The sequence below is a fragment of the Magnolia sinica genome, chromosome 9, assembly GCF_029962835.1.
Source record: "Magnolia sinica isolate HGM2019 chromosome 9, MsV1, whole genome shotgun sequence".
NCBI lineage: Eukaryota > Viridiplantae > Streptophyta > Magnoliopsida > Magnoliales > Magnoliaceae > Magnolia > Magnolia sinica.
In genome coordinates, this window is record NC_080581.1 from 17887975 (window position 1) to 17907861 (window position 19887).

The window sequence follows — 19887 nt, forward strand, 5'->3', positions numbered from 1 at the left end:
AAAGCAGTAAACAAGCCCTAATAAACTTTAATTCATCCATGTTTGTCAAAACATGAAAAATAGTAGCTAAAGAAATTACAAGTAATAATATCTAATGACCCGCTTGTAGGTCGACCAATCTTTAATTACGTGGACTGATCTGGCTGTGGGTCCCCTCTTTAGGCGATCTTAGCCTTCAATCGTTGGAGGATCAGACTCCCCATTTTAGAAAAGTACACGGCCGCAAGTTTTGAACTTGTCTTGGAACATCACCATAATCCACCTTTGTCTTGCTCTTTTGTGGGCCTTGTAAGGGTCCACGAATATTGAAGCCAATTCACCTTATCGATCGGTACACCTGCCTACGATGCATTGTAGCTTGGTCCGCTTTCGCCTCTTCATTATGTTTTTTATGCTGCTTCAGCTTCTTCTTTAAAAATGGATTTATTAGCCTTAAAAGTTGGATTGTTGATTGTAGCGTCTTTCCTTGCTCTCGATTGGCTTTCTTTACTTACAATGTTGTTTGTGCTGCTGCATTCTGATTGTCATTGGGATTAGACTAATGTATCAATATCAATCTTCTTAAAATTAGACAAAATGATTGCCGGATCATCAACTATCTTACACATTGACATTGCAAGCATCCACCATTTCACCTCTTGTTTCTTCTGCGCAATAGCTCCATTGATAAGACTTCTATTGATCTATCTATAAATTTATAAGACAATCCAGAAGTGGGTTCTTAGCATTATTTGTTGTCATTGATTGCAATTCTTCTTTTGAATCTCCAAATTCAATAGGTCGATTGTGACCTTGTTTTTACATTGACAATAAATATTGTTTTTGGAGCTTCCTATCACTTTCTTCTTCTTTTCCGAATATCGTTTATTGCAATAGGAATTTGGGCGATGGAAAGAGCTCCAATAAGAAACTAAGGATGGTTAAGCGTAATCCTAATATGAGAAGAACCTATATAGGAATAATATTTGTACAAGGCGTATGGATAACCTCTCAACGATGGCAAAAAACCAATTAAAATGGAAATAACTATGGATTGATTTGGATCAAATCTGACATTTGGATTTTCATGTGGACATCTTTAGATCAACTAAAAGGTAATTATATGGCCCTAGGATTCGAAAGAAAACTACTCTAATACCAAACGATGCAACCTCTTCAAATCCATGATGCACATAGCCACTGTGAAAATAGTGATGAACGATGATCGAAATTGTCGATAACCTCTCCCCACCCGTCCCTGAGAGAGCCTCAGGTCAACAATGGCTAGCAAAAACGGCGGATTCGGCAACTGACTCAATAGGAACAAAGTTGGAGTTCTTCAATAAAGTATATAAGTAGAAAATTGCTTTCTATAAAATTATACTGATTAGAACCTTAAGACTAAATCAAACTAAACCATTATTACAGCTTATTTACAAGGAAGATTTGCTTAAACCTAAAGCTAAATTTTAGACCCTAATTAACCAATAAATAGACCTAATAAACCCTAATTATGCCATGTTTATGAGAACACAAAAAATAACAAATAAAAAGAGATAGAAAGTAATAACATCTATGGTCCACTGATGGGTCTGGTCTTCAGATGGGACCAATTTGGCTGTGAGGTCCGCTTTTTTCACAAAATCTTAGTCTTTGGTCATGGCTATATCAATGGCTCGCAGATAGGTTAATTTCCTGTAGCAGCCTTGTGATTTTGGGTTGAGCAACCGAAATCATAGTTTGATTCGAAGATCATCATCGCACTAGGTCATTCCAGTTGGTTCGTTTACTCATTCCCACTCACCACTAACCGGTATTCATATTGTCCGAGATTGTATTAGCTGAAAGTCTGTTCGTAAGAGTGAGCCCTCAAGATCCAATGGTTTACACGATATGTGAACTCCCACAAAGCCGAGGATGAACAGTTCAGGTCTAGTGGTCCACCTAATTAACCACGATTAGAGCAGGGTCTAATCACCCCTCTGATTCTACTGTAAAGATGACCTTGAATTATAATCTATGGATTAGATCGTTTAATGGACAAACTAGATGCATAAATATTAATCTCTCACTTTTCTCTAGGTACTCTCCTTCTTTCTTGATATGATTTTCATGGGAGAACATCTTCCCATGTATAATGTAAGAAATAAAACGGATGAATAAAAAAGAGGCTAAACCTCGTGGGACCCACCCTCTAGTAATTGCCCACAAGTGGGCCCCACAGGCCTATGTCCAACATTAGCAACAACTCACATTTGATAACCCAGCTCAGTATACCAGCTGGTGTGTGTAACTCTCTTGACCCCACGTAGGCCTCATTCGAACTATGGGCATTCCACCGAAAGCCCTAAATAGCAACTCAAGCGTGTGGTGCATGTAAGAAATAATGGCTTTAAAAAAAAAAAAAAAAAAAAATCTCTTTATTTCATCCACCATCCCCCACCTGATGAATGGACTAGCTTGATTTTTAGACCACAATATCTACCTAGAGTGGCCCTCTCGATGGACTACTCGGACCTCCAAAGTGTAGGACCTATTGACGATCGGTCATTGACCAAAAGTGATATTTACCTAACCTAACTGCTACTTATTTCTCATTTCTATGTTGAACTCAATTGGTTGACTGAATCATCACACAAGTCTGTTGAATTAGGCCAATTTAGACAAAGCATGTTCTGCTTTCGAAATTCCACTTTCAATTTTTTTTTCTTAGAATTTTAAATTCAAAGATGATTGAGAAATATAAGAAAGATTAGATATGATAAAAGTAAGTCCTATCTCACAGAGACTCACATAATTTTATTTATTATTATTATTTTTAATGATCCGTCCCTTTATAAAAAGGAAGGTATTCCCCATTAAAAGCATTCCAATTCGAGAGAATTTCCCAAAGAGGAAATAGTGAGAGGAAAATTTCTCACTATCCATCAGGCTCACCTTTAGGTGATATAAGCCGTGAATTGTAATCCAGGAACTATTTAAATTATTGATCAGTGAGATGGTTAAATCCTCTCTGCTCCAATGGTAGTTAGACAGACCATTGGATGGAGTCTGTCCATCTTTGATTTTGTGTGAAAGGTCTTAAAATCATATAAATACCATCAGATCTTATAGACCCACTTATCTTGATTGCTCAATACTAACAATGTAGATGAAATTAAAAGACAAAAGTATAACTCTGAAGTGTTCCCTTATTAAAAAGGCAAGTTCCTGCTACCTTCATTTTTCACTAATTCACCCCAAAGCCCAAAACATATTTCACGACTCAAAACTGTACCTTGAGTATATGGGCCATTTCTCGCCCGTTTTGATGATCTTATCCATCCAATTGAATTGTGTTTCTTAAAGAATATGATCATTGGCCCTAACCACATCCATGCAGATGATCGTCAGATCTGCTGAATTCTCCAATGCATGGGATCTTTGCAGCATTGACGTCCGTCCACGAGGGGCCTATAGAATGAACGGCTCAATCACGAAGGGTAAGTCTCACGTATGGCAGATGCCTCAGAAACTACAAGTTTGTGTGTTACTGCAGAGTATTAAACTTTTTCCCTCTAATCTCTAAAGAATACACGTGAAAATGGGTCATAAACGTGCATTCTCTTAGGTTAAAAAGGAACATAAGTAAATGGAGGCTACTTCGATTAGTTTATACAAGATATTGGCACTGCTGATATCCCTTGATTCATGGGAGTGTTTGGCCAACCAGTAATGCAAAATGTTCCTGCATTAATCATCCTTGATGAGACAACTAATTACTTGCTCTATAAGTTCGAATTGATAGAGCGTGGCAAATCAATCCACTTATCTCATAGCTTAGGCCTTACTTCACCTGGGTGTTCCTAAATTAATCACCCTCGATGAGAGAATTAATCACCTGTTCTAAAAGTTCGAATTAATAGAGCGTGGCAAATCAATTCATTTATCTCATAGCTCATGCCTCACTTCACATGGGTTAGGCACTCAGCCAAACCTCCTCATGGGCCCCACATCGACCGCAACTCCTCAAAGAAGAATTGAGCAAGGGCGGACTATATTCACCATGCCCAGAACAGAGGTCACTCAGTTCACCAGAGTGATGATTTGGATTTTGTATATATACCAGTTGAGGTGTGTTCATGATATAAATGCCAACTGAGACGGAGGTAACACCCATGTTTATTTGCGGAAAAAAAAAGAAAAAAAAAAAAACATCATGGTAGTAAGGGTGGCAAGGCCGGGCTAAGCTCAGCACAGCCTGACATTAAGACGCAGGGGACGAGTCCGGGATTCCCAATTGGTGTGGCCCAAATTACATTACAACACTAGTTTTAGGTTGGGTCCGATCACGTACGCTAGGCTGGGTCAGGTCGGGCTGAAATAACTTGATCCCAACCCTGACTGAAAATTGGTTGGGCATGTATACGGAAGCATGATTGATATCTTCTTTGCTGATTTTCTCTATGGAGATGAACAGCTCTGGAGGATTATAAAATCTTACAATAAATCAAAGCACATTGAGATTGATTATCATTGATTCAAAATCATTTGCATATTGTATCATGTCATGCATATTAGACGGATGATGGAGACTTCATGACAACTCATTGCAAAGTTAGGCATTTTTCATTCCTACAAGGGATACAAGTTTGGGAAATTCTCTAACAGGGTATTCATTTATTGTTTCTTCGGACCTTTTTATGGCTCTCTCTCTCTCTCTCTCTCTCTCTCCATGTGGTGGATGGTTTATGTCAAAGGAGCCCCCCACCTGATGTACGGTCTAAATTGAAGGCAGGGCCCACATAAAAGATGATCCACATCAAAGGTGGGCCCCACATGGTGGATAACCTGGGCCCACATAATAGATGGTTCACATCAAAGGTCAGCCCGTAATGATAAATGGCCCACATACAAAGTGGGCACTATGTAATGGATGATACACTTCAAAGGTAGGGCCCATCCATAGACAGTCCACATCAAAGGTGGACTCCACATGATGGGTAGTGGACGTTGAAGGTGGGCCCATATATGGACATAATATTAATGGTGGTCTTGCATGATAGATGACTGATATAATGGGTGCTTCACATTAATGGTCAGTCCCTAGTGACGAATGACCCACATCCAATGGTAACCTTGCATGATGGACGACCCACATTGAAGGTGGGGCCCACACAATGGAAAGATGGCCTCCACATGATAGATAGTGGACATTGAAGGTGAGCCCCACATGATGTATGGCCCACTTCAAAGGTGGGGCCCACACAATGGAAGGTGGATATTGATTGTGGGCCCCGCATGATGGACAATAACATTGATGGAAGCCTCCACATGATAGATGGCTTATATCAAGGTGGCTCTTGCATGAGGACAATTCACATAGAAGGTCGGCCCATAATGATGAATGACCAACATCCAATGCAAGCCCTACATAATGGTCGACCCACTTTAAAGTTGGGCCCGCATGATAAAGTCCACATTAAAGGTGGGCAAGCATGATGGACTGTCCATATCCAATCTCCGACATGAAGGACTGCCCACATCCAAGGTGGGCCCCACATGATGGATAGCCCACATCAAAGGTGGGCCTCACAAGGTGGATGGTCCACATTGAAGATGGCCCCACATGATAGATGATTCACATTACAAAAAGGGCCAAGGCAGGCCCAATATAATGGACAGTCGACATCAAAGGTTCACCTCAGATGATGGAAAGGGTGTACCAAACAAACTTGAGGAATAAGTGCTTATGTGATGTTGGAAACCAAACCAAACATCATTTTCTACATTCTGGCTAGTATGTTGTTTACCAGTCATACGTATCTGCTACTTATGTAAAGTAACTAAGGATCCAAACGAGCCCCAAGTGATTAGGAAGGAGACTCTTCTTGAGTCGAATGATGCATTATTGGTTAATCTATGCTCAAACCTAGGCCGTAGTTTCCTGTGTTATGGCCAGAATTTTCAGCATTAGTTACCAATACTCAACTATTTTGAACTGGAAGTTGTCTATAATAAACTCCATGATTTTATTAACATGGTCAAGATGAATAACTATCTATTTATGTGTGAGTCAATAAAATTAGTGTATTGGGTGAGCCAGCCAACTCCGTAAGTGACTCTTGTTCATACACCCACCTGTGCTTACTGAGGTTCACATAGAATATTGCTAGCAAGGCTGCATAAAACATCATATTTTCACAAAATTTTATTTCTGGTTTAGGGTGCTTTTGATTGCACCAAATATCCTGATATTCCATGGTTAATCAAGTCTAATTTTGTGGAGAGTTTCATGGTATCTCATGAAATTTGATGCAATGAAAAAGGCATTCATAAAACTTGATTTAATAAGTTGGATAGGTATGTGGTGAAATGAATGTGACTCTATATTGAGAATCCATTTCTTCCTCTGTCGATTATCCTAAACATCATATTACAAGCATTAAGATAGACAATTGAAATGAGAAGTAACAGTCCTGATTTTCTTATTCTTTTTTTCAAAAATGTCTAATGGCACACATTCAGCTGGAAAAATTCATAGAGTGCAATGTCTGATCGGGTGGCTTTTGGTCCATAACCAATCCACATTGGAGTATAAAATGGATAGCTCTGATAATCCAACCATTCAACCCGCTCATTTTTTATATCACATTTTTATAGTGTACCTGTACACATCCCACAATCATAACATAACCATGTGGCTTGATAACTTTGGTGGGCCCTCAATTTGAGGGGCTAAAATCACCACAGGAAGGCAACCAAAAGCCGGTGTTGCCAGTGCCAGCTTTGTACAAAACCAGTGCTCCGTCCCAGGTGCAGTTACTCTCATCTCTTCTGCAAGCTCGCCAAACTCAGGCTCAATTGCTCGTCTCTTCAGCAATGGTTCTGTTTGCCCAAGCCTAGCATTGATGCCAAAGCTCAAGGCTTGAGAGAATCAAACCTGGCCATGTATCGCTCCCCAGTGCCTATAAAAGGGGCCATGTATCCCTCCCCAATGCCTATAAAAGGGAAGAGTCCAGCGAGAGGGATGGGACAGAGAGTCTGGGCGAGAGGGATGGGACAGAGTCTGACAAAAGAGTTTAGGAGAGAGTTGCGTAAGAAAAAGAAAGTGAGAGACACAGACAGCCTATACCCCTGACCTCTATTATCCATAAAGCCAGTAAGCTCGATTTCCTATTTGTTCTCTCAATCTCCTTATGTTCTCTTGATCACGTTCATTCTTTCAATCTCGTCTATTTTATTTCAACTTCAAAAGCCAATGTTGTATTATCAATTTATCATTTTCCAGTTTATATTTTCCAACCCCATTGCTTTGAACACCAGAAGTTTTAGGATCTGCTCTGATATCACATAAAGTATGATCTACAGTTGCCTTTGTTAAGAATCTTATATATCAAAATACGTGACTTAAAGGAGTAATTGAAAACTCTGTGTTCTTTTTCTTTTCCTCAGTTTTATCAGAAAGCCTTTTCTTCTACCATTTCCATTTCGATTTTAGTTTATCTTTTATAGCTAAAAATCTAAAGTATAGTATTTTTACTAGTTCTTTGAATCCCTTCTGAAAGGGTACAGTCTGGCAAAGTAGAGACCGTATTCACACAAGCGGTAAAAGAGTGCATAACCTCTTCCTTTTTCGTAACCGATGCCCTTACCCAGAATCCATGGCACAAATCAAGGAAGGAGTCACTCAAGTTGGAAATTCTTCAGTTTTCCCGATCTCAAGGCAATTCTGCGGATTCTAGTGGGCAACCTACAGAGAAGTTTCCCTGAGCGTTCACAGTACCTTTCCACAGATGGATGAAATATATAGGGCCTGTGGGACAGGGAACACATGTTGAGCCTCACCTAATATAGATGGATTTCCAATTTGGAAAAGTGGGGCCATGCTTCCATAATATGGACCACTGGCCTTGTGTCCCGTGTTCTAGGAGGAACAAACCAATGGTCTAAATTACCAAAGCATGGGCCTCATTTGTCAGGATTATTCCCTTACCTATAATTCCTCACAGATAGATGGTTGGATTGATCATACATGTCTAATGAAAGAATGGACCACACTTATCAGAATTGTTCACATATCCTAAAAATAAAATAGATGTTCAACTAGAAAAGCAACGACCTTAACCAGTATGGTGCTAGTAATATTGTTGCTTATGGTTATAGTTTATATTTACTAATACAAGATCTAACTATTTAAAATATCTATCAACAGTCCTAATATTTTCAATTTATAATAACTAAATATCAAGTCAAATCGGGTTGGGTAGAGTCAAGTTTTTGGTTTCAAATGGTCTATCTTAGGAGAGATATGATCAGACCCATAAGAGAGCCATCAACATTGTGTAGCCAGGCTCACACACATGCCAAAACAGTATAGGAGATTCCATATGAGAGAGAGACCCAAATGGGTCAACTAAACTGACTTGCAGCTGATAAGTGGTCTATTTTGTTTATACAGTCAGACAGGTCCAATAATACTGTTCCCATACTTAAGGCAAGTGATCAGTTGGAGTCACGCTGAGTCGTGTCAAGTTGAGCGAGCTACCAAGTCAACTCGATGAATCTCTTCAAGTCCGAGTTTCCCAGAGACTCAGCTCAAAATCTCCGTTCAAGTCGAGTAAGTGAGTTCTAGAACTATGAGACTAGACAGACAGGTGGGATGGCTCTCTTGTGGGTCTGACCATATCTTTCTAGGCAGGATGGCTTTCTTATGGGTCTGACCATATCTTTCTAGGTGGACAGATAAAGGGTATGGCTCTCTTATGGTCTGACCACATCAGTCCCTAGATAGACAGATAGATGGTATGGCTCTCATGTGGGTCTGACCATATCATTCCCTAGAAAAACAAATAGATGGCATGGCTCTCTTACAGGTCTGACCATATCATTCCCTAGGTAGAAAGATGGTAGGGCTAATCATTCAGTACATGTATGGATCATCAGGCATTCTCTATAGGGTGGTTTAGCAGCATGGATTATGGCCAGTCAGGAAGTGGAATCCAGGACATTCAATCCAAGCCATATTTGGCACCTCCCAATATCCTGGATTTTCAAATCTAACTGATCTCTCCTCTCTTTTAAGGCCCCTCTTACTACAGGCTGCCAAACAATTCCTGGATTCCACAGGATTGAAAACCCAAGCTGCCAAATGCAACTGAAAGAATGCAAAATCCAGGAATCCAAATCCATGCTGCAAACGACCCCCAATCAGCAGTAGCAAATATGGAAATCAACAATCTTTTCAACGATATAAAAGAAATGGAGCGATAGGCACCGAGGATTAGGATTTGGCATGCAAAGATGCAAATAGATCATGAAAAGAAACCCACTATTTTACACAGACCCTGATTGATTCCCTTACAACCATTTTACCGTTTTGGGAATCAAAATTGTACGAAAAATACTGTGGCGATCTTCAAATCGGAAAATGGGTGGAAGCCAATCAATCAAGGTGGGTTTTGATATCAATTCCTAGAGAAAATACACGATAAAACTCCTCTAAGGAGTTTATGCCGCTAGAAATGGAAATTTCACATACATGTTCTCATCAGATACATAAATGTTGAATCCAATGTCTCCATCCATCAACGCAACTTTCTCTCACTCCTGTACAATGTGATTCAAGTCATTAGATTGTTCATAGAATGACAAGAGTGCAGATTAAAATTAGAGATGGCAATTTGCATGTTAGCCCAACATAGCAGCTTTTATTGTTTGGAATGTTGGGGGACCGTGGAAGCAAATCCCGAATTCGAATCAAACAAGCGAAAGACAAACACAACAAAGCATGCACAGGAACACGACTTTACATGGAAAACCCTTGTGGGAAAAAACCACAGCACAAAGATACGGTAAAATCTACTATGAACAATGAATTACAAGAGGAGATAGAATCACTTATTGATGTGAAACCCTTCAAAAAACCCTAGCCTCTCTTCAAAGCCCTCTTAGAAACGTTTAAGCTCTCTTAATCATGCCCTAATCTCATATTACACCCATATTTATAGTGTTACACCCGAAATAGGAATCAATTCACGCATTAATCAAAATTGCGCGCGCCGTCGATCTAAGCATTGATTGATCGAAATCAATCATGCAACCCTCGATCGATCGACAGCCGCATGTTCGATCGCTCGAACATGCTCAAAAGGATCCAGAGAGTTTACAAGTATTTTCCAAATTGTGTCAATCGACTGAACCTATCTAGAACTACCCAGAGACCAATCTCTATAATCCGGAGCTCACTTAATTGATTGATCAGTCCGGTTGGTCGATCAAGACCCTTGTCTCATGTACAAATTAAAGACATCTAGACGACATGGAAGAACTATAAGAAAACTTATGCCTGCATATTGGAACTTTGATGATCTAGATTGCTCGAGAAAGAAACCAAAAAACAAACAAACACGACACAAATGTCACTTCCTAGTCACACTTCCCAGGTACAACTAAAGAGTTAAGTGATAAGGCAGTTTCCATGTAGATGGAGTGAGGAGGTGATTCACAGAAGACATGCCAACACGCTGGGACACATGCCCAATATCATTCATCAGATGGGGGCCACTGCAAACATGCGCTGACCCAAAAATCAGGTTAGCCCACTCATCAAGGACAATTAGAAAGATGGCCTACAGTATATCCAACATACCCATCGGGCCCACCTTACTAGTGGACCTTGATTTTCAGCCAGGGAATGTTCATTGCCGTCCCCGTGTATGGGTGGCCTGGATCCTGCACACGTGCACATGCGCCATGTTTGTGTGTGTGACATAAATCACCACTAAGATCCAATTCAAGTTACCAGTCATGACTTAGATGACCCATGTCCAGCCACAATTGCTTCAAAATGCATTACTATTGATATTTTATTCCAAACAATTAAAATGTTCCTTCATTAGGAAGCACTTGGATTTCCAATAGAGTTAATACCTACCTATCCACCCCATCGATTTGAGACCATTCATCTAAAGATTTTAAAATCATAGACAATTTCCAGGAATTACAGGGTCATATCATGGTGAACAGAAACAACTAAAGGCATTGGTGCAGACAATGATGGAGACATAATGCAACATCCTCTCACAATACCCAAAAAAAAAAAAAAAATTTAGCATGCAATACATAATAATACAGTAATGTGTTATAATGTCAAAAATTCATGCTTAATAATATCAAGGTATTCAAAAACAGTTACGTAACAGCCGTAATAGAATTTACGCATTACAGGGCTGATACAGGTCTTTTCCAAAGAAAATGCCCAATCTCCTAGAGGCTATGCCTTGCAAGGAAAGAGGAGCATCCAAGCATCAAAGAAAGAGAAGAATCAAGGATCAAAGATCGCTTAAATCTTCCTAGTGCAATTGGTAAGACCGTGCACCTCACCCCAGTGATTTTGAGAAATATCTCCCGAACCATTGCTAGGAGCAACATTTTAGAGTTCTTCCCTCCTAAAAATCTCTAGAACTGAGGCTCTCTGTAGATGGACTTTCCCATGTTAAATTGCAACATTTCCCCTTTCCTACAACCCATTCTCCTAGACATTCTATCTTGTGAGGGAAGAGAAAAGTACTAAAGTATCAAGGAAAGAGAGCAGTCAAGGATCTAAGACCCCATTAATCTTCCTAGTGCAAGTGAGGATTAAAGACTCCTTTCCTACTTGAGTCTCGAGCACCGAGGCCCTCCAAAGAGAAACGCAACGGTTCAAGATGGAGTATTAGGACACTGACTCTGCTACAATTCCCGTTCTCTGCTCCCCATTGCTTGTACTTCTTTTTTCTTTTTTCTGTTTTTCTTTTTACTATGAAGATTTCATCCTAGTGTTCTGATCGTAGAAATATTAAATCCCATAACACACTGTAGTCTGTACACATGTATGGGTGGAGAAGTTGCTTAAACACAGTCTACGTAACTGAGGTCCTTGCTTGGATCTTTGGAAGCTACACCATATTGGAGTTATTCAATCAAATCATTGATCTTAACTCTTGGGTTATTTAGCTCTATGAATTCTAGCCTTTCATAGATCTAAGTTTTATTATTATTATTATTATTATTATTATTATTATTATTTCTGGTGGCAATTCCTTTCATTTTATTGTGCAAAAAATTTTAGGCCGGCGATCTTGTCAATATGTTCCACAAGTGGTTAGCTTGAACTCTTTCTCCCTTCTTCCTTCGAGTACAGGAGTGTTTGCATGTCCCCACAATATTGGTGGCACTACTATTAGCTGAAACAATTGCTTATCAATTCAGCTTCCCATTTGGGCTGGTGCCTTTTACACTTCAAATCACCAGTAATGATTACTTGAAACAGAGCCACTGCAGATTTCGCTGGACAAGGATTCATCCAGCCTGCTTTTCTTGGGGACGTCCAAACACTAGGTAAGATATAGATATCGGTTATCAGTTAGAAATGAAATACTACATAGACGATACATCAAAAGAGGACAACTTGAAAAGAAAATCAAGCAAACAAAGCAGAAGAGTGGGTTTACCAATTTTACCATTGCGAGATCAGATCGTCAAAGGAACTGCAGTAACTAGGGTTGGAACCTCCCTGCGACTTAGCATGCACCACAAGGTAATCTTCCTTCAATTTCATCGGGTTGTTAACTGACTTCTCAACCTCAGATTGCTGTTTGTGAAATGGAGCACCAGAAATCGACTGGCCTCCCGAAGTCATGTCCACCTTTCTATTACAGACAGCATTGCTTTGATTGACGTTCTGGTTTACCATGCTGACAATACCATGGTTAGGCAACAAAGAGTTCGGAGGAGAATTGAACATGACATTTGGGTTTTGAGCATAACCCAATCTATGGTCTTCCAACTTCTTTGGAGCATAGTTCATGTTCATATTCTGCCCACTGGTATTGGCCATGCTTCCAAAATTTGAGAACTTTGAGTTCCCATTGATGTCTCCCAACACATCCAGCATGTTAACTGAGCTAGCTTGGCACCGTGAATCTCCTGTCAACAAATCACACCAAGGGGCTGTTGCTATGCTGCTGGGAGAAACCTTGAGTGGATTAATTGAGAATTGCACTGCCAAAGTAGGATTTTGAATCCTACCCTCCCAACATGTGGTGATGTGGAAATGTGAGCAAGATTTGGGCTGTCCATCTGGTAGGAAAAAAAAAAACGCACCATGGCACAAGGATCAGGCCTTCCTGGTCATTCAGGTCACCAACATGGATGAAGAATACAAGGACGGTTAAAATATTTTTTGGCCAACAGTCCACACTCAACATGCACCTTGGCTACCCTGATGACCAAAGTGGACTCTTTTTGGCCATGAAATACAAACTAGGGCCCACCTGCTGAATGATCCACGTCTCACACACATGCCACATTGGAAATGTGTTGGATCATTTGGGGAGAGCAGGATATGAAATCCTACTATCACAAGCCATAGAAGGGCCTTGATTGATCTCAATATGTGTACAAATATGATCAAATTACCTGAAGACAGATCATCGTAATTTAACGGGCCACCAACGGGCAATGGGTCTGTTGAATATCTGGTCAATGGAGCAGTACTTTGCCAGGTGTTATTACATCTACCATGATCGGGCAGGTGGGACAAAACCCCAACACCATTATCAAAAGGCTCTGTGTCCAGCGTTGCCATTCCAACGGAAGATTGTTGGCCCGATCCCTCACATACTGTCCGTTGCTGATGCCCTTGCAAAAACAAGGGGCTGTCCGCAACAGTGAGATATGATGTGCTACGGCTTCCGCTGCCTACCCCACCATCAGTAGAACCACCAATAATAGTTGGCTGGTGTGGGACAACAGAAAAGGCTGTCGAATCATTGAAGGAAGGAGATAACTCTCCAGTGCCAGAGACAGGCTTGTTTTGTCGCAGTTGATCGAGATCCGAAGAAGGCGGCATCCTCGGAAGTAAATTCCTATGTGGGTTTCCAAGAAGGGCAGCCAACTGCAACTTCCCGTAATCATTGACAGAACTATATGAGTTCTGTGGATGGCCGAGTTGAATCATGCCCGATGAATGAAGCCCACTCAAGCTGAAACCAGTTGGGCTGTTTAATCGTGTAATCACCCCACCACTTTGGGGAGATGAAAAAGCAGGTTTTGCAAGCTGCCTTGATCCAGACAAGGCATGAAAATCTCCAAGCGCATCCAAAGAACCCACATGCAAATAAGAGACATCTTTGCCTCCAAAGGCAGCAGCAATATTCACCTGCTGGTTTGCCATGCTACTGATCCTTTTCAGATAGAGCCTATATTTCTGCAATGCAACATAAGAGAGTAAGGCTTCAAACCACTTTATGATGTAGCAAGCAGTGAAAGATGAAGTCTCAAAGCAGAAAAATGAAGTCAGAGAAGAGAGTATAAACTAAGAAAGATCTGAGAATTGATCCTGCCTGAAGATGGCTGGCTACATTTTCTCTGGTAAGCTTTTCGACGTTCATAAGATCAAGAATCCTCTTAGGCACAGCCTCTGTATTAGAAACCACAGAAACAAGAGAAAAGATGGGTTGAAGAATTAATAGAAGCAGAAACATCAAGATAAATAACTGTGACCCAAACAATATGAAGAAATATAAAATGTTCGATCCAGCATTTGCTTGTAGGGCTGTCGATGGGTACCAAGACCTGCCTGTACCCGACAGAACTGACCTGATTTTAATGGGACTGGTTCCCCTTTTTTGGACACATTAGGAAATCAGGTCAGTTTCAGGTCTCACCTTTTGGACTCATTTAAGCATCAGTTCTAGTTGGTTAGGGTGGGGTTGATGTGATGGACCCAATTAAAGCTGGTCCAGTTGGGTCCAGTTAGTTTTTGTAGTAGAATTATACATTAATATGTATTGATGATTCTAATAACAAATTAAGGTTTCCTAAGCTACATGCATGTAGAAGAGGCCATTTACACACCATGCGCTTGTCAAGGTGGCATACGAGTGTGTGATATAATCCATCCACCAGGAGGGGTGGGTTATTGTTCCACATGAAACTTGAAACCAAGATCCAATGACCTGATTGGTACACAACAGGTACCCAAACCCAATTCGATATGGGTTTGGGTCTTCAAGAACTAGAACCGGACCTCAAGTGACCCAGACCAGGCAAGACTTGAACCCAGTTCTCCTGGGTATGGGTACCATAGGAATCCACCTGAACCTGAGTTGACAGCCCTATTTGCTCAGCCCCTCCAACTTTTTAGATAGTGCCCACATTCTGTGAACCAGATCGCTCATTTGATCGGCCAAATCACAGATCGGGCCCAAAAAAATATTTTTTAAAAATCTCTGTTTTGATGATCAACCATCAGATTCAGACCCTTTTAAATATAGACCAGCAATTGTCAACTTGTCATTATCCATTCCCATAGGAATGTAAGGATCAAAGGGAGGTACCACTGCTGGGTCAAACAAAAACATACACTGCTGCTTTCAATCTAGCATACCACCATTGCTATTGGGAGAAGAACTTACTGTCAATGCCTAACTGATTAACAGCAGCAACAAATTTGCGGTGCAGCTCCACAGACCAAACAACCCTTGGCTTTTTCTGGGTCGACGAATCTTCATTCCCATGCCCATTTTCCTCACAATCATCGTCATCCTCTTCAATTTGATCCTTGCGTTTCTTGCTATGTTTTCCGTTCACAACAGAATCTTGCGCACCTTCACCCACTCCATTACGTGGCTTCTCGCCATCATCTCCATACCCTGCATTGTTCTGATCTCGGCAATCAATCTTCCTCCTCCGGATTACATGTTGCCAAATGTTCTTGAGCTCCTCAATCCGGACTGGCTTCAGCAAATAGTCGCAAGCACCATGCGTTATCCCCTTCATCACAGCTTTGTGGTCACTATTTGCGGATAACACTGCATTGCAAAGATTATGCTGTGACGAGTAAATATCAGTCCAGCAATTTATTCTCCAAAATCCAACCGATTCAAAACATTACAAATGAGCCAATTTAATGCAAGACAGCCTTATAAATCGCCTGGTCCATAAGTGATGTTCAATCAAGGAAGTATGCATTTTTTTTTTTAAACCATGTATAGATTAATGATCAATCGAGTAATTTGCCCGGTCCAAAAAACATACATGTGGGACCCGCAATACGGTGATCCAAATGGTTCATATGGCAGACTGTATGTTGGATATAAGATACACTAACAAATTGCACATCTGATGATTCTGATGGCACCCAAAAGATGATGGCCCAGATTACCAGATGGCCTCCATCTGGGCCAGTGCTGGATCAAACGAAAGGCACTATTTCTTAATATCAATCATCCTATATTTCTTCTCACTTCTATTTAGAACTTAGCTCCAAAAGAAGTAAATGCATGTATCACGAGGATAAATCTCTAACTTTTGCTCTCATCAGTGTATGGAATGCATTCCACATGTTCAGTCTCTCTCTCTCTCTCTCTCTCTCTCTCTCTCTCTCTCTCTTTCCTCTTTTTGCCTGAAACGGTATTAAGAAGGAAGAAGGAAATTACAGAAGAGAATCAAGGCCCATAACAAGAGTACAAAGAATAAGACGCAGATACAACATGAAAAATCAAAGCATAGGACAAAAACTGCTAGGAGCCAAAGGAATCTCTGTCCAATCAACAGTATCGGACGACAGCACCAGAAGCGAAATCCTCTCCATGGCTAAAAGAGACTTCCTCACAGAAATTCAAAAAATGAGATTTATGAAAGAGAAAATTGATAGAAAAAATCCCTCTTATAAGGCCAAAAAGAATAGAAAACCCACACTCAGAAACGTCCAAATCCCAGAAGTGATTTTCAGCTACCCAATGTCGCAGGTCCCCAAACCTGACACATTCATAATAAGTAAATCATACATGAACCAGTCGAGCAATCACGATCTTCAGACATCAATCTATCCTTCGATTTTAATGAAAAAATTTAGGTGACTCAAATCATCGTGATCTTCATAAACCAATATATCCCTTTGATTTGAGAGAAAAAAATTCAGTTGATTCAAACCATCACATCTTTAGAAACCAATCTATATTTTTTCTCCTTTCCATTTCTCTTCTTCTTTTCTTTATCTTTTTTCTCAAAGAGGTTCAGAAGCCAATCCATCCCTTTGATTCAAGAGAAAATTTTCAATTGACCCAAATCATTGCAATCTTCAGGAACCGATCTATCATTTTTGTTCTCTTTCTTTCTTTTCTTCTTTTTTTTTTTTTTAAAGAGAGATTCACAAACCAATTTATCCCTTTGATTTGAAAGAAGAATTCAATTGACCCAAGTCACATTCCCAAAACTAGAGCAAAATTGTACATATCATAGTAAATTTAAATTCTCCATCTAATGAAATTTGCAAAATAAGAGAACCGTCTAAGTGAAATATAGTACACAAAATCCTTTTAAAACAGATGAATTGAAATAACCCAAATGCACTCAATGACTTACTTATAACAGGCAGGTCCATTTCGAGGCCTACAAGCTCCAAAAGCTTAAAACCATCCATGTCTGGCATGTGGACGTCACTGATAACCAGGTCGAATTTATTCTTGTTCTCCCTCAACAGTTTGAGTGCAGTGATAGCTTGACCCGTTGTAGTAACTGCAAAATAACATCAAACATGTAAAACCACACCATATCCTACCTTGTACACCCAAAGGAATTCAAAATTGAAAGTGGGCCTTTAAAATCAAAGTAAAGTTGCTGACCAAAACTAAAATAGATGACTGATCAGGGAATAAAGAACCAAACAGATCTGCCATTATGCAACGAGAAATGTCCAATTCTCAAAAAAAAATTAAAATAATAATAATAATAATTATTATTATTATTATTATTATTAATAAAGGATAAAAATAAAAACCACTCAAGACTCCAAAGAAGCATTGAATAAGTGAATTGAAAGGAAGAATGTGATATAGTCAAAATCTAATACAGAAAATTCTCTTTTTTATTATATACATCATCATCATCATCTTATAGCCTTCTCCCAGCAATTAGTGGTTGGCTTTTTTATTGTATATATGTGAATAAAAAAATCAGAATCTCTGTAACCATATACAAAAATACAAGAAACCATCATCTCAAAACCAAAAGGTCCTGTTTGGTTGCCACTTAAAAATGATTTCATATCATTTTAGTTGATATTAATGATGTATTAGAGATCATAATTTATATAATTTATGAGTTGCCAAGATTATATTTAACCCTTCTCTATATATAATTGCAGTTGACTAAAATGAGATGAATTCATTTTTAACTCGCAACCAAATAGGACCTAAATTGCCAGAAAATGCAAGATAAATAGAAACTAATCCAAACCCATTTCCAAAAACTTTTTTTTAAAAAAAAAAACTTACGTAAGAAAAACATATAAATCTGACTGACCAACCATTAACTAAATTCTAAATTTCCCATAATTCCTAACCCACAGAAAAATAAAATAAAATAAACGACAAAGAAATCAATAACAACAAATTAGTTGAAAATCCATGTAAAATAGCTTTTCCAATGTCTCAGCCAAAATCTACAAGAAAACCAACATTCCAAAACCACCAAAAAATGCAACATAAATAAATAAATAATAGTAATAATGAAAAAAATAAACAAATATGATAATAAATGAAACTTTACATATGCGAAAATCATTAAAAACAAGTTTGCAAAAACTTTTTTTTTTTTTGGCGCATTTAATGAAGAATCTAAGCAACCATCAACAAAAATCTTAAAAACCCATCAATCCAAATCCAAAAAACATATATCTATATAAGAACTATTAACATGAAAACCAACCCAATTCCAAAAACTTCACTTCTCTCATCTATATTCACGAAAACACAATTCTGATTGATCAACCCAAACCCAAACCAGAAAAAAAAAAAATCATCCAAAATCCAGAAACAAATTCAAAGAAGTACAAACGAAAAAAAAAAAAAAACAGAGTGAGAGAGATCAAACCGTGATAGTCGCAATGGCGTAAAAGATTCTCCAACACTTTCAAGCAAGTTGGATCATCATCCACAGCAAGAACACGCATACCAACCGGAAACCGATCTTCCACTGTCATCTTGAACTAGACCCTTCACACCCCAAATACCAATATCCCAAATCCTCAAAACTATCTACTGAAACTCTTTCAAAACCAAAAACAAAACAACAAAAAACCAAAATTCTTCTTCTTCTCTTTAAAACCCAGAAACAGTTCAAGGAAAAGAACCCAACAAAGCCCAAAAAGATCCAAAGAGAGAGAGAACAGAGAGGAATCAAGTAAAGAATACAGAGAGAGTAAAAAGCTTGAAAGGAATGTCTGATAGAGAAATGAAAGAGACCCAATTCAAGAGAGTGACAGAGACCCAATTCAAGAGAGAGAAGCTGTCCTGCGGATTAGAAAAAGGAGAGGAAATTTTCAGAATTTTGAGGAAAGCTGCTATCTAGGGAGCTATGCATGAGATGGCTATAAAGAGAAGAAGCTTTCTTTTCTTTTTCTGTTTTTCATTTTTACCAGTTTTGTCTTTTTCTTTTGGTTTTAAAAAATTCTTAATGGAATAAAACTTAGCTTTTGTAAGCGAACACGCGTGTGTAATAAAGAAAATCTACACGTCACACGTGTGATAGAATGGAAGGTAAATGCGAGATCCAATCCATCCATCATGTTCGTTCGATCCCCCCCTTTCACATTGTGGGTCCCCAATATTGGAAAGTGGTTGATGGATTAGGAAACTCCATCCAAGTTTTTTATGGCCGTACATTGGTTTTGAAATGTATGGCCCACATGACAATTGGATCAAATTAATTATTGGTTTGGAGGATCAATATGGTGGAAGAGTTCTAATAGAGAGGTTGGATCTTGGACCTATAATGCAATGCTCGCACGTATGTGGCGTGTACTTGAGTTTATTGCACGCGCGTGTGCTCTTAGCAATGAAATCAGATTGCGTCCTGGCCCCGCTGGACGGAATCGGTCTA

At 39.3% G+C, this 19887-nt stretch overlaps 1 protein-coding gene across 3 annotated transcripts; it reads right to left on the reverse strand.

Moving 5' to 3' along the window:
* Nucleotides 1-9211: 9211 nt before the first annotated feature.
* LOC131256999 (two-component response regulator ORR24-like) lies at nt 9212-19407 on the reverse strand. 3 transcript variants are annotated; one of them, XM_058258141.1, is made up of 7 exons: nt 18880-19407; nt 17371-17523; nt 15420-15815; nt 14346-14422; nt 13420-14209; nt 12453-12927; nt 9212-9567 (listed from the first exon to the last, which is right to left on the reverse strand). In XM_058258141.1, the coding sequence occupies exons 1-6, from the start codon at nt 18986-18988 to the stop codon at nt 12458-12460; spliced, it is 1995 nt and encodes a 664-aa protein (XP_058114124.1). In that variant the 5' UTR covers nt 18989-19407; the 3' UTR covers nt 9212-9567; nt 12453-12457. The 3 variants fall into 3 exon arrangements, with proteins under 3 accessions (XP_058114124.1, XP_058114123.1, XP_058114125.1); XM_058258140.1 differs by having other exon boundaries at nt 12462-12927; nt 18880-19405; XM_058258142.1 differs by lacking the exon at nt 18880-19407 and having other exon boundaries at nt 12462-12927; nt 15420-15834; nt 17371-17499.
* Nucleotides 19408-19887: the final 480 nt, after the last annotated feature.

Coding starts and splice junctions, on each gene's coding strand:
- LOC131256999 (XM_058258140.1), bottom strand. CDS start 18,988: ATGACAGTGGAAGATCGGTTTCCGGTTGGTATGCGTGTTCTTGCTGTG. Junction 14,210..14,345: donor ATGTAGCCAGCCATCTTCAG/GCAGGATCAATT, acceptor GTTGCATTGCAG/AAATATAGGCTCTATCTGAA. Junction 9,568..12,461: donor GACGATCTGATCTCGCAATG/GTAAAATTGGTA, acceptor CACATTGTACAG/GAGTGAGAGAAAGTTGCGTT.